Genomic DNA, 14,246 nt, shown 5'->3' with positions numbered 1-14,246 from the left:
GTGGAACTTATTTTGAAAATATGTATATGATGAGAAGGTCTATGTACTGAATTTGGTCTTTTGTTTAACTGTCTTTTAGCATTTTCTTCAACTTCTCTGGTAAATATAGCTCTACTTTGAGAATAACTGAGATGCCCTTGTTTCCTTTCATTCATCTCTGTTGTGACTTTTTAAACTTTAAGAGGGAACCATGGACACCATTTCCCAGTAACCTGTTTCTGTTATGCGATACCTTCATCTTTAGAGTTAGGTGAAAATGATAAAATAACTGAGTTTGTCAGGCTCTTTATTACCGTGACTGTAAATATGCTTGTGTTTATTGATTTATCTGATTATGTCTGTTATTTTATACCTGTAGCTAAATGTGGCATTGTTCAATTTGGTATTTGTGTGGTATTTCACACAAAATGGATGTTGGAGACTTGACGTAAATGGGCTCGATGGAAAATTCCTATCTCCTGTGTTCTGGCTAACCATTTGCTTTCTCTTTTTCTGTCCTCTCCAGGTTTTGGGGACATTCTCATAGACTCAGATGAGACTGTGATGGCCACCCCGAGGGGCCAGTGCTAATACGTTTCCCAGCCCCAGTCATTGTTCATCCTGACATCATTTCCAATCTCAATATCTAAATGCCACAGTGCTCTTGGGGCAAGTTGGGCTGGGAACCACTGTTGCCTTGTAAGGTAAGTGTGTGTATGTGTATTTGAGCCTGTGTATATCCCCATGAATTAATGGTGATGCCTCAGAGGTGGTGAGACAGATACATTTTAGCAGAATTGCCATTGCTGTGTTGTATGTAGCTTGTGGAAGAAAGAATTTGGAGTCACTTCTTTTGGATTAAGGTTACACCCATCTAACAAGTCCAAAGTATTAGCATTAAAACTAAAAAAAAAAGAAAAAAGCAAAAGCAGGTACCTTTTTCCCCCTGTGAATTGCCCTCAGGGTCTTCTACATTTATTCCCGAGCTTTGCCATCTTTAGATGGGATTGTGTTTGAAAAAGGCAATCCCAGCTTCAAAATCCTACTTCAAAACAATGATATAGTTTGTTTCTAGTTTGGATAATCTTTTAAAAAGCAAAATAAATACAGTCAAAATAATAATCTTTCTAAATCAAAGATCATCTTTTATTTGTTGCAAAACTTTCCTGTTTAGTCTCCTGTGTTAGGGGTATTTGTGTGTGACTTGGCAAAACGCTTTTCATGGGTTTGTAAAGATTTAGCAAAAACTTTCAGAACTTTGTCTCAGTTTAATCTTAGCTCTTTTCCCCCAACCCCCCTATCCTGTCTTCAGGCTCAGCCTCCAGTAGGAAAAAAACAGGCTTGAAACCAAGCCCTCCCACTAGAATCTAATTTTAAATTTGCAATCTGTTGTCCTGTGATTTTTGCTTCAAATTTAACTTTGAAATAAATACATTTCATCCTTTCTTTTGCAGTTTTGGAGGTCTGTTTTCAAGTCATAGAAGGGTAATCATTACGTTTATTTTAATAAGTTTTTAAATACCTCGGGAGGGGTCAAAAATTTTATTAATAATAATCATAATTTATATACATCATTAGATGCCTTATGCTTGGATTTCACAGTGCCCTTATCAGCAAGAGAAACCTTGCTTTAATAGTTAACTTTTGACTTGAATATAAGTTGGGTCATCTTGCGCCCACTAATGGGCTCTAATATTTTATATTTTTGGAATACCCTTATTATAGGCAATCTGAGTGATGAGCATTTCCATTGAGAAGAGCTGTACGGAAACTTTAATTTATTTAAATGGCCAGTGTAATAACAAGTAAGGCATGGTCCCTGCCACCGGGAGATTATAATAAAATGCGAGGGGTCTACATACAAAGCCAGACAAGTGTGTCAGTGTACAAATAACCATGCCACAGACACGATGTGAGGAGGTCGAGCAAAGTGCCATTGGAACATAGAGAAAGAGTGATTAAATTCTAGCTCCATAGTATTTTCTTTATCTTAGGTAATTTTCTGGAGCCATCTGTTTTAAGTTTGGGTTTGGTGCTGTTTAATTGTAGCTGTCAGTGTGGTACCCCCATCCTTACTCTCTTCAATTATCCAAGAAACTAGGAACTTAAAGCATTTATTTATTTATTTTCTTTCCTTAAAATGAATTGCAGGTTTAGTGTAACTTTGGAAAATACAATAAACAAAGTATAATTTTGAAAATTAAAATTGCCCATAATCACTCTATCGAGGATAGTAACTTAAAAATATTTTATACGTCTGTATATTCCTTCTCTCTCTCTCTCACTCTCTCTCTCTCTCTCTTTCTCTTTTTTCCTCTCCCTTTCCCTCCGTCTTCCTGTGTGTGTGGTGGCGGGGAGAGGGAGAGAGAGAAAGTAAAATATTGTTAACATTCTTAAATTTTTAATCTCCTCAAAGCCAATATCTTGGATGTGCATCTCAAATGTAAGTTTTGACTTGCTGAGAATAAGAAGAGTTTTGCTCCAGAGATGTTTGACCCTAATAGTAGAATTATCTTTTTGATGATCTACTCCTGAACAGGGCAAGCCCTGGCAGGCTGACCCACAAGGCTGGGCTTTGATCATGTGGAACATTCCTGTTCTTCAGCTAAAGGGTGGGGCATTCTGTCATCTGTTTGGAGTACTGCTTGAACTTCTGGTCTCATCTAGGGAATTAGACATCCTAAACCATAAAAATATTATTATAACCTCCTTAGATCTCAAGGTGATGAGGTTATTTCTCGTTTCCCTTGTGTCTTCTTCTTTCTCTCCCTCTTTTTTCCCTCTGACTAAAACTAGTAGAGTATTTTTCTTTGTTCTCTCTGCCCAGAGACTTTGACCATGGGTGGCTTTCTATTAACTGGAATGTTTTCTCATGCAGTACTAAGAAAACCTCACATTGGCATGATTGAAAAATTCAGCTTATGTTATAGCTTGGATCATACAGGTTTTTCCTTTCTTTTTAATTTGTGTTGTACTTCTCCACTCATGTATAATAATTGATGTTCACGGTGATCTTGCATAGATGTTGCAAGCAATTAAAATTTTCATTTATTTCAAGAGTGTTTACCTTTACTCAGAGAACACAGTTATACAAGTTGCTTTAAAAGTTTGATAATTCCAACCTCTGGGTCACCTTGGGGTTGGCATCTATTGACTGTCCTTTCCCCTGAGAACTGGTTAGATTTTCCTGGTTCTTTGGAATGCATTGTGGACATTTTGAGTATTATGTTGGGAGAATCTAGGTCCTGTGAAAATCATCTAGAGAACGTTGAATTTTCTTTTTTGCTTTTTTAGCGGGTAATCAACCTGGCTAGGTTCAGATGGCAAGTTCTGTCTGACCTCCTGTGGGTGGTGACTCTCATGTCAGTTCAGTTTTCAAAGCCTTTGCTCTGAGGCTGTAGGTTTATTCCACACAGGTGCCACTTGGGAGCTAGACTGGGAGGTGGGCTGTGGTTTATATCATAATTCAGTTCTCAAAGCCTTTGCTGTCTTGCTTTGGGTCAGTCCCAGGTATGTGCACTTGAGGGGTGAGCCTGGGACTTGTGTAGATGTACATAGCATTAGATGATTTGTTTCCTCCAGCTCTTTTTTCCTCTGAGATCCCGCTCACTCTTTGACTTGCAGGGATCATTATTCTTAGTTTCTTTGGCTAGAATGACAGGGTATGTCTCGGGAGTTTTTGCTGCCTGTGCCACAGCTGGACTGTGTGCTTACCCTCCATGCAAGGTTGGAAGAGTAAAGTAATAAAAACAAAAATGGGAAACTCACTCTTGTTAGAGTGGCTTCTTCAGGTTTTGACTCCCACCCCCAATCCATCTGCTTTTGCTTACTCTTTGGAATTCCTCGGGTGGTTGGTTTTTCCTTTGGTCCAGAGTTTTTAGTATTTATCATTGGGAGAAAGATCAGCTGTGGTGTCTTAACTTCATCTTAGCTGGTACCAACATTAGCATTTCAGTTTTGTTCATACTGTGTTAGAGACAGAAGCCCAATCCCTAGTTAATCAACTCTACTTCTCTATTTAGTCTCACTATAGACCATTGTTTTGGTTTACTTTGTATTTCTTGATAGTATTATACTAGATAATGCTCAATACATGCTTATTTTTTATTGCCTAACTTGTTGAAAAAGAGGATTCAAAAACATTTCATGTTGAAGAATCCTCACTTTTAAACAAAAATTTCATTTAACCAGAATATTCCAGTTAGTTAAGGCTTTAACTTTTTATTTTGAAATAATTATAGAAATTGTACACAATAAGTATACCCTTAACCTAGTTTCCCCTAATGGTTGCATCGTACATAATTGCAGTAAACTACCAAAGCCAGGAATGTGACATTTTTTCCAGTGTGTGTGAATAGTTCTATATTATTTTATCACATAAGGCTTAGTAGGCTAATAAATTTATAAAAGCTGTCCCTGAGAAAGGACCACCTACTAGATGTATGTATAAACCATTCTAATGACTGTACCTTTTTTTTTTTTTAAATTGAAGTATAGTTGATTTACAATGTTGTGTTAGTTTTGAGTGTACAGCACAGTGATTCAGTTATACATACATATATATATCTATTCTTTTTCACATTCTTTTCTGTTATAGGTTATTCCAAAATACTGAGTATATAGTTCCTTGTGCTTTACAGTTGGTCCTTGTTGGTTACCTATTTTATATATAGTAGCGTATATATGTTAATCCCAAACTCGTAATTTATCCCTCCCCCCTTTCCCTTTTGGTAACTGTAAGTTTGTTTTCTATGTCTGTGGGTCTATTTCTATTTTGTAAATAAGTTCATTTGTGTCTTTTTTTTTCAGATTCCTAAGTGATATCGTATGATATTTGTCTTTCTCTGTCTGATTTACTTCACTTAGTATGATAATCTCTAGGTCCATTCATGTTGCTGCAAGTGGCATTATTTCATTCTTTTTTATGGCTGAGTAATATTCCATATTGTGTATGTGTGTTTGTGTGTATAGATAGATAGATAGATAAAGATACATCTTCTTTATCCATTCACCTGTGAATGGACATTTAGGCTGCTTCTGTGTCTTGGCTATTGTATATAGTGCTGCCTGTACTTATTGATAAAGTTCCTTAAGATACCTTTTAACTATTTCAATGAGTACAGTAAGCCCCTTACATACGAACGAGTTCCATTCTGAGAGCGCATTCGTAAGTCCAGTTTGTTTGTAAGTCCAACAAAGTTGGTCTAGGTACACAACTAACATAATCGGCTATATAGTAGTATTTAATTTGATGGGATTTAAAGGAAGTTTCTATGAGTACTTGAAAAATTTAACTCCTCACTTAAAGAGAAAGATCATGGTGTTGGGAAGAATGGGAAAGTCACACTCCCTCTAGTGTCCTTGGTCTCTGGCCCTGAGAATCTCTTGATTTTCTGATATCTACTTTCAGATGACCCCTTCCCATCATGTCACTATGTCTCCTTTGCCCCCATTTTCTCTGGATCATCTCAGGCTGAGCAGTTCTGCACTGTCTACCCTGACAACGAGGAGATGTATCCTCTCGATTCCAAACCCCTTTCCTAAACTTCTGAGGGAATAGCTGCAAAAAGAGGAAGAATGTGGGAATTAAGTGAAATGAGACAGGAGCAAGGCCTTAATTTGCTGCCCAGGTAATTGAAGTTTGGGGAGTACAGTGAAGCAGGGCAAGCTGAAGCCCTCAACTCAGTTCACAGATCAGGGTGATCCCAAACCCAGTGGCCTGGAGTGAGGGACCTGCACCGGTCTGCAGGTGGAAGGGACCCAGAGAACAGCATACAGCCTGGAAACTGGTGTGTTGTCTAGGCACTCTGATATAGAAGAGCTGGCATATTTAAGGCCAATGTGTGTTTTCCCTAGTTCACATTGTGCTAACATTCTCATCTGTTTTCTGTTGTAGTTGCATGAGTTTGAATTTTTACATTCTAGATTAAAGTTTATTTTGTCATTCATTCATTCATTCATTCATGCAGTATTTTTCCACTGAGCACCTACTGTCTTTCAGGCAGTGTTCTAGGTACTGCAGATACAGCAATAAACAAGTCAAGCAAACTTTCAGTCCTACCCCTGAGGCTTAGTTTCTAGTGGGGAAGGATAGAGAATAAAAAAGATAAGTATCTCTTTTCCTGCCCTGCAAATAGGTTCATCAGTATCATTTTTCTAGATTCTATATATATGTGTTAATATATGATATTTGTTTTTCTCTTTCTGACTTACGTCACTCTGTATGGCAGACTCTAGGTTCATCCACATCACTGCAAGTCACCCAATTTCATTCCTTTTTATGGCTGAGTAATGTTCCATTGTATATATGTACCACACGCAGATGAAGAGAATGGACCTGTGGACACAGAGGGGGAAGGGGAGGGTTTGACAAACTGAGAGAGTAGCATTGACATATATACACTACCATGTGTAAAATAGATAGCTAGTGGGAAGCTGCTGTATAGCACAGGGAGCTCAGCTTGGTGCTCTTTGATGACCTGGAGGGGTGGGATGGGGGTGGGTGGGAGGGAGGCTCAAGAGGGGATATATATATAACATACAGCTGATTCACTTTGTTCTACAGCAGAAACTAACACAACATTGTAAAGCAAATATACTCCAAAAAAAAAAAAGGTAAGTAAGTGAAACACATTTTATGTTACAATTATGATAAATGCTAAGGAGGGGGAAAAAAATCAAAGAACAGGGATAAGAAATGTTGAGTTCTGAGGGTTGTCCTTTTGATAGGGACGCCAGGAAGGGCCTTTCTGAGAAGGTGATATTTGAGTCAAGATCGGAACAAACTGGAAAGAGTGAGCCAGATGTAGATTCGTGAAAACTGGAGGGTTGCAGGCAGAGGATGGAGCATGAGCAAAGGCCCTGGGGCAGGCCAGGAAGCCAGATCTTAGACCATTGGAAAGAAAGTGTAAGACTTGAGGTTTGAATTCGGAGAACTGTTCCTATGTTACAGTCTTGCGCACTACTTCCTGCTTAATATCCCTCCCACTAACTACCCCCAGAGAGTGCAAGCTATTTGGGGCCACTAACATTCTACATAAGGAAATCAGTAACGAGTGTAATGAGTTAAAAAATGGTAACATTTTCCAGCTTGCAGTCGAGCACCTTCATTCTGAGGCTCTGCTTTTCTGTTTCTAGCCCAGTTTTTGCATTTCAACCTGTTCTCCTCCCCCTTAATCCTTCCCCTCTTACCTAGTGACTGTGTGATGATTATGTTGGTAAAGTGCTGATCACTACTTTTTGCTTTTGTTACTAAAATGCATGAACATTTATTGACTCATCACACATAGAACACTTGTAGTCTCTCTAAAGGCTACAGAAAAAGTGAAAGCCGCTTTCTGCCCAGAGTTGCTTCCAGACTCACAGGAACAAACAAAACCTGTGCAACTGTAAAATATAAACCAAGTTTTTTGTATGTAATAAAAATAAATGATAAGGGTTAAGTAGGAGAGAGCAGGAAGAAATGAAGATGCTGAAAGTAGCTGGCATTTTACATTTGTGTGTGAAAAGGTTAGGATTTTCAATTCACCCATGTTCTGGGGGTTGCCCGTGGGATGGGGGTTGTCCCTGAAAGAGGAGATTGTGTTTGTTGTATGCAGTAAGCAATTTTAATTTTTCATGCTTATGTTATTTCAGGGTCCCCCACGTGGGCCTTCGTGGTTCTCACTGACCTTTCAGGAAAAGCTTTTAAATGAAGGGGTGTTTCAGCAGTCCCTAGAAACATTTTTCTGCTAAGTTGAGTTGCTTCAGACTTCCTGCTGACTCTGCTTAGATCATCCCCTGAGAATTTCTTCTCGGTAGGATTTAAGAGATTTGGCATTCATCTCTAAACTCTAGTTCTAAAGATAAAAATGGCTTCTTTCCTACCTTGGCTGGCTGAAAAGAATCTTGCTACTAAAAATGCTATTAATATAACAGACCCGTCAGAGCAATGCAGGGAGTGCTGTAATTCTTGAAGGTTGGGGCCATTTCCTTTAGGAAACCTCTCCTGAGGCTTTTAAGTTGATTAGTTTTCTGTTGGCAGAAACAAGCCTAACCAGAAATTTGTTGTTGAGAATATGCCTGTGAATTTATATTTGCAAACTTTTGATGTGTACAGTAGAGGAGGGTACCTCCTAGCACATTTGAGGTGACAGTTTTGCCTTTCTGTACCTCAGTTTCTGTCACCATCATTCTTTCCTTCTTTTAACTTTAAATCTGTGTGATTCTTAAAATGGGACTGTGGCTAACGCCTGTTCTAAGCTTTTAATTACTTATTGGCAAAACATATATATACATAGACACATCCAGGTATCTTAATGTACGCTTAAAAAAAAAATCAAGAACCCTGAGAAATTGGTCATGGCCTTTAGCATTACTTTAGATGCTTATTTATTTTACTTGCAAAAATGTAGTACATGATATTCTTAGGAATGTAGATAACACAGGTTATGCATGGACAGTGCATCTTTTCATTTTCCCTACACCAAGTTGAGTTTCTGTGTTTTTTCTTGGCTTCTTAAAGACGTCAGCCAGGGAGGCGTGAACTTATTGCTTTGAAGTATGCTTGCTACTAGTAAAAGGAAGATTCTCTTTCTTGGAAACTTCGCTCTCAGAATCATACGATGTGTGACCTGGTAGGGAATATTCCAGTATGGGAATAGCTTCACATCTGGTGTCTGTATGAATTACCTCTGAACTCATTGGAAGATTCAATGGAGGAGGTTTTTCCCTTCCTGTTGCCACAAATTTCATTTCAGTGAAGATGTGCTTATAGGAGTTTAAGCCACCTTTGAGACTGAACAGTGGGATTATAGAGTGGTTCTGGATCAATGTGAATGTATATTATGTTTCAGGGTGTTTCAGACTGTAATGGTTACAATAAATTTGTTCCTGTTTTCCTCTGGTACCTTTCATTTTTTTGTTTATTGTATCCCTTCCCTGGCTAGAATGTAAGTTTTATGAGCGTGGGGAATGTGTGTCTTTTGTTGTCTGCTGTATCTCTGGCTTCTAGAATGTGGTAGGTGCTCAGTATATATTTTCTGAATGAACGACTATGTAGATGATTGGAAGAATCAGCTCAGGGATGTGCCCAGCTACTCTATTTTTCTTCTTTCCTTTCTGGCCATTTTCATGTGTGTATCTTAAGTGTGTACCACTTAACTAGTCTAGAGAAACCTCATTGCTGAGCAAGGAGAATAAGGCTAAAGAGAGTCACACATGTTGAACTTTGAGGATTTTTCTATTTTCCACTCTGGGTAACAGTCCTCAGACCAATGAGAGAGACTGGAAAAATGTTAAGGAAGGAGTTGAATTAACCTGGGTAGCCCCAAAAGGCTGAATGATATTTAGTGATTTCATCATGTGAATTTCTGTTTGCAGGGCACTCTGTACCAGATTAATGTTCTCAGGTTGGATTTGCTCCCAGAAATAAACCCATTAGTTTAGCTGCTAAGCAGAGAGTGGGGTTCCTATTTCATTTTGCCCATCTCCCTCTCCCTCTCCACTTCACAGCCCCTACCCGAACCTCCCAATCAGGGTTTTCAGAATGCTGTGGAATTAAGGTAAAAACCCTTTTCCTTCTTGAGTTCGATTTATTAGGAAGAGTTGATTGGACTTACATCTTGAGCTTTTCCATTTTTGATTGATTTTGAAGTGTAGATGGAGTCAGAATGAAACAAAACCATTGGGAGAGAGGGAGGTTATCCAATGCACCTCTGAGTTTTGCTTGGTTTTTTGAAATGTGTAATTTCAAACAGAAAGTTACTCATTTGGCAGACACTTTGGTTTGTACTTTTCAGAGTTTTTAGTTTATGGATAGGCATGGAGCTTTAAATATACACCTGTAGAGTTTAAGTAGAAGAAGACAACGGTTGCCAGCTCAATGAAAGCAGCCCTGTGCTGTGCCGGGTGGGCAGCTACCCTCCGGGCAGAGACAAGTGTAATTCTCTAATGATCTTATTTATGTTCTTATTTCATATCTCCGCAGGTGTAATCTCAGTACATGATGTTAGTTCTCACCTGCTACCACGTAAAAGTCCAAGTACCTGCCAGGTGCACATAGGTGCGCTGTTATCTGCCAAGCTGGCAGCCATCCCTGTGTGCTGAACTCTTCCTGTTAACTGTCTATACCCATCGGATGACTCAATGATCCCCTCCTTTTTTTTTTTTTTTCTTTGCTACAGACCATAAAGCCATGGGAAACGCAGAAAGTCAAAATGTAGTGCATGAGTTTTATGGAGAAAAGCATGCGAGCCTGGGGCGCAAACACACGTCGCGCTCCCTGCGCCTGTCGCACAAGGTGCGGCGGACCAGGCACGCCTCCTCGGGGAAGGTGATCCACAGGACCTCCGAAGTGACCACCCGATCCAGCAGCACTCCCAGTATCCCCCAGTCCCTGGCTGAAAATGGCTTGGAGCCCTTCTCCCAAGAAGGCACCCTGGAGGACTTCGGGAGCCCCATTTGGGTGGACCGAGTGGATATGGGCTTGAGACCCGTGTCTTACACGGATTCTTCTGTCAGTCCCAGTGTAGGCAGCAGCATTGTCCTCGCAGCAGCCTCTGTGCAGAGCATGCCAGACTCGGAGGAGAGCCGGCTTTACGGGGATGACGCTACGTCCTTGGCGGAGGGAGGCAGGAGGCAGCATCCCTATACATCCGATGGGCCCACTTTCACGGAGACGGCGAGCTTTAAGAAGAAACGCTCCAAATCTGCAGACATCTGGCGGGAGGACAGCCTGGAATTCTCACTCTCTGATCTGAGCCAAGAACATTTAACAAGCAACGAAGAGATCTTGGGTTCTGCCGAAGAGAAAGATTGCGAGGAGACTCGGGGGATGGAAGCCCCGGCGAGTGCGCGGCAGCTCAGTACCTGTCAACGTGCCAATTCACTGGGGGATTTGTATGCTCCCCAGAAAACCTCCGGGGTGACGGCAGACGGGGGGCGGAGGGGCAAATTTGCAGGCTACTGTCGGAATTTGGTGTCTGATATTCCTGATCTTGGGAACCATAAGATGCCACCAGCTGCTGCCGAAGAGGCTCTTCCGTACAGTAATTATAACACACTTCCCTGTAGGAAATCTCACTGTCTTTCTGAAGGTGCCACCAACCCACAAATGAGCCATAACAACAGCATGCAAGGCAGAAGAGCAAAAACAACTCAGGTAAAGTGACTGGAATCTGTTTCAATATTTTGGAGATGATGCATGACTTTAAGTGCATGAGTTTGCTCTTACACGATTCCCATCTTTTAGCCGGCTTTTACCACGTTTGCCTGGTGGGTGCTGCAGCCGATGCCGTTTCTCTGGAGATGCAGCGCTCTTCTGCTTCGCCCCTCTTGCAGTTCCGTGGTGAAGGGGTGGGGATTAAGGAGTAAGCGTAGATGTGTGTCGGGGATGTGATGAGAGTGGGAATAAAGCTGATAAGTTCACATTGGGAAGCTGCCTCTCCAGCTCAGCTCTTCAACGGCATCTCACTCCTTCTGAGCTTCCTTCCTAACGTGGTTCTATCCGTGGACAGATGGGGATGGTGGGGTGTGGACTCCGGGAACTTATTTCTTCAGCGCCGCAGGTGGGAAGAGGTTAGTCGGCCGCTCGTTGGAGGAGGTGTTTTTGATTCAGGGCGGGCTCTGGTCATTTGTCAGCTGCTCTCAGAGGTTGGCAGGCTGACTGCCTTACCAGGAGCCATTTCAATTTCCTGTTCCTTGCAAGGCCGGCCAGCCCTCTCTCTGGAGGGAGGTGTTGCGGAAGGAATAACATGGGTGGGTTCCAGTTCTACGCTGCAGCCAGCTAGTTTTTGACCTTGGACAAACCCTGACTTCTAGTTGCTCTTCTGAACAGTGGGGTAAAGATGCTCGACTCACCTGCTTCAGGGTCCAGGGCATGAAAGAGTGGGTGTGAAAACATTTTTCAAAGATTTAAAACATATCTTACTTATGAAAGGAAGACCCGTTACCTTCATTAGTAATGGTAATTAACGTGGAGATAATAACGTGTCAAGTAATCCTGCATATGCCTCCGTCCTTTTCTGGTCCTGCAGTTCCCTGTAGTGGAGTTCTGGGAGTCCTGGCTTGTGTTGAGGATGGGTTGGTAGTTTGCAAGGTGGTGCTTCAGATCCGGAATCCAGATTGGGCCCATTTGCCTTGAAAGGTGTATTGGCCACCAGGGTGTCCAGCGAATACCACTGAGGTCAGCTGGAAAACGACAGGTGTGCTCTGACCTGGCCAGCAGTGCATGGTGTTCACCTTCTGGTCTTGCTTCAGTGCAAGTCAAAGTTATTCGAGAGTTATTTTGAGGCTCAATTCTCTTGGGAAGGGTGTCTAGATATAATGGGCAGATGGGATGGTGGGGAACCTGGGGAGGAGGGCAAAGGAAATTGGCACTAGATTGTCTGTGTTCCTGCCCAAGAGCAAGTTTTTTTGTTTTGTTTTGTTTTTAAGTATTCAAAATCTCAGGTCTCTAATTTTATTTTGGAATTTTAAATCCCCGTATACAAGTCGCCTGGGGATACAGTTTTTTCTTTTTTTTTTTTTGTACCACTGTAGATTTCTATATTAGAATAATTGAGATTTACTATATATTCCTCTGGGTTGATATAGGTTAAAGGAGTCTGTGTTTGACCTTTTCCTCTTCTTTTTTAAAAGATATTTTAAACTGTGGTAAAAGTACACATGACATTTACCATCTTGGCATTTTTAAGTGTATGGTTGAGGGGTATTAAGTACATTCACACTGTTGTGTACCCTTCATCTTCAGAACTCTTTTCATCTTGTAGAACTGAAATTCTGTCCCCATTAAACAAAAGTTCTCTGTTTCCCCCTTTCCCCAGCCCCTGGCAACCACCGTTCTACTTTCTGTCTCAGTGAATTTGGCTCTAGAGACCTTGTAAGAGTGGAATCATGTAGTATTTGTCTTTTTGTGACAGGCTTATTTCATTTAGGTTGATATCCTCAAGGTTCACACGTTGTACCATGTGTCAGAAGCGCCTTCCTTTTTAAGGCTGAATAATATTCCCCTGTATGTATATAACACTCCCCCCGCAGCCCCCATTCATCCAGTGAAGGACAAGTTTTGCTGATGGTGTCCAAGCCAGGTATCCTGGCTCCACGTCTTCTTGCCTGAGTAACTTTCGGCACAATTTTTTTTAATTAATTTATGTATGGCTGTGTTGGGTCTTCGTCTCTGTGCGAGGGCTTTCTCTAGTTGTGGCAAGCGGGGGCCACTCTTCATCACGGCGTGCGGGCCTCTCACTATCGAGGCCTCTGTTGTTGCGGAGCACAGGCTCCAGACGCGCAGGCTTAGCAGTTGTGGTGCACGGGCCTAGTTGCTCCGTGGCATGTGGGATCTTCCCAGACCAGGGCTCGAACCCGTGTCCCCTGCATTGGCAGGCAGATTCTCAACCACTGCGCCACCAGGGAAGCCCTGGGCACAATTTTTAAGTCTCTGGAAGCCTTAATTTCTTCATCTGTCAAATGGGAATAATAATAAAGTTTCTGAGAAAATGGAATGTGAAGGCCAGCGCTTGGTACTTCAGAAGCTACCCATAAGGGACAATGTGTAAATTGATGTAATTTTCATTATTATTAGTGTTGTATGAGTTGAGGACTCAAGGTAGTTTTGTGTTTATATCAAACTTTGTGTTAGAAACAAAATTATTAAAAAGACTGATTCTGAGGTTTGAGAAGGTGAGTGTGAATGTTGCCTCTAGATGCACTCCTTGAATTTTTATCCATTTCTCTTCTGAAGCAAGATTATGATGATAGAAACGACTGAATTACCCCACTGCGGTCCCTCTGCCTACCCTGGCCGGGCTCTTCCTACACTGGCAACTTGACAGGTTGGGACGCAGGTGAGATAGGTGCCCTATTAAAGGGTCACCTGAAAGGCACTGCAGGCTCTGTCCTGAAGACATTGCCAGATTGGCATTGCAGACCTGATTGGAAGAAATGGTCTCCTGGCCCTCAGCAGTTAAAAGGAACCTCACCTGGGACTGTCACTTTTACCTGGAACAATGCTAAGTTAGCGCCCATTCTGTGTAAGATTTGACGGGGTGCCAGGTGGTATTCTGGCTCCCTAGCTCCAGGTCTCCAACACTGGGGGACAGTTGGACCTCTGCTTCCCCCCACTCCCCACTGATGGGGCTGTGAGCCTTTGAGTCATGGCCACCCCCGGAAGAGGGGCAGAGCCGGTATCGCTGAAAGTTCTCATGTGTAATCGTTGTACGACATTTCCATTCTTTGGCTCGTCGCCTTCTAAAATCGTTAATGTATGAAAGTGAGATCGTCTCAGCGTG

The 14,246-nt window shown here is 41.7% G+C and overlaps 1 protein-coding gene across 8 annotated transcripts in view; it reads left to right on the top strand.

Moving 5' to 3' along the window:
- TIAM1 (TIAM Rac1 associated GEF 1) overlaps window positions 1-14,246 on the top strand; it is a 400,889-nt gene that overhangs the window by 253,521 nt on the left and 133,122 nt on the right. For 7 of the 8 annotated variants that reach the window (XM_033418176.2, XM_049710489.1, XM_049710491.1 and 4 more), the window contains 2 exons: window positions 506-683; window positions 10,143-11,119. In XM_033418176.2, coding sequence (XP_033274067.1) covers window positions 10,154-11,119 — 966 coding nt within the window. In that variant the 5' untranslated portion in view covers window positions 506-683; window positions 10,143-10,153. Of the gene's footprint in view, window positions 1-505; window positions 684-10,142; window positions 11,120-14,246 lie in introns of those variants that run through there. The other variant, XM_049710492.1, reaches the window with a different exon arrangement.

This window comes from Orcinus orca, chromosome 5 (genome assembly GCF_937001465.1).
Source record: "Orcinus orca chromosome 5, mOrcOrc1.1, whole genome shotgun sequence".
Taxonomy (NCBI): Eukaryota; Metazoa; Chordata; class Mammalia; order Artiodactyla; family Delphinidae; genus Orcinus; species Orcinus orca.
This window is presented reverse-complemented; position numbering and strand designations above follow the sequence as displayed.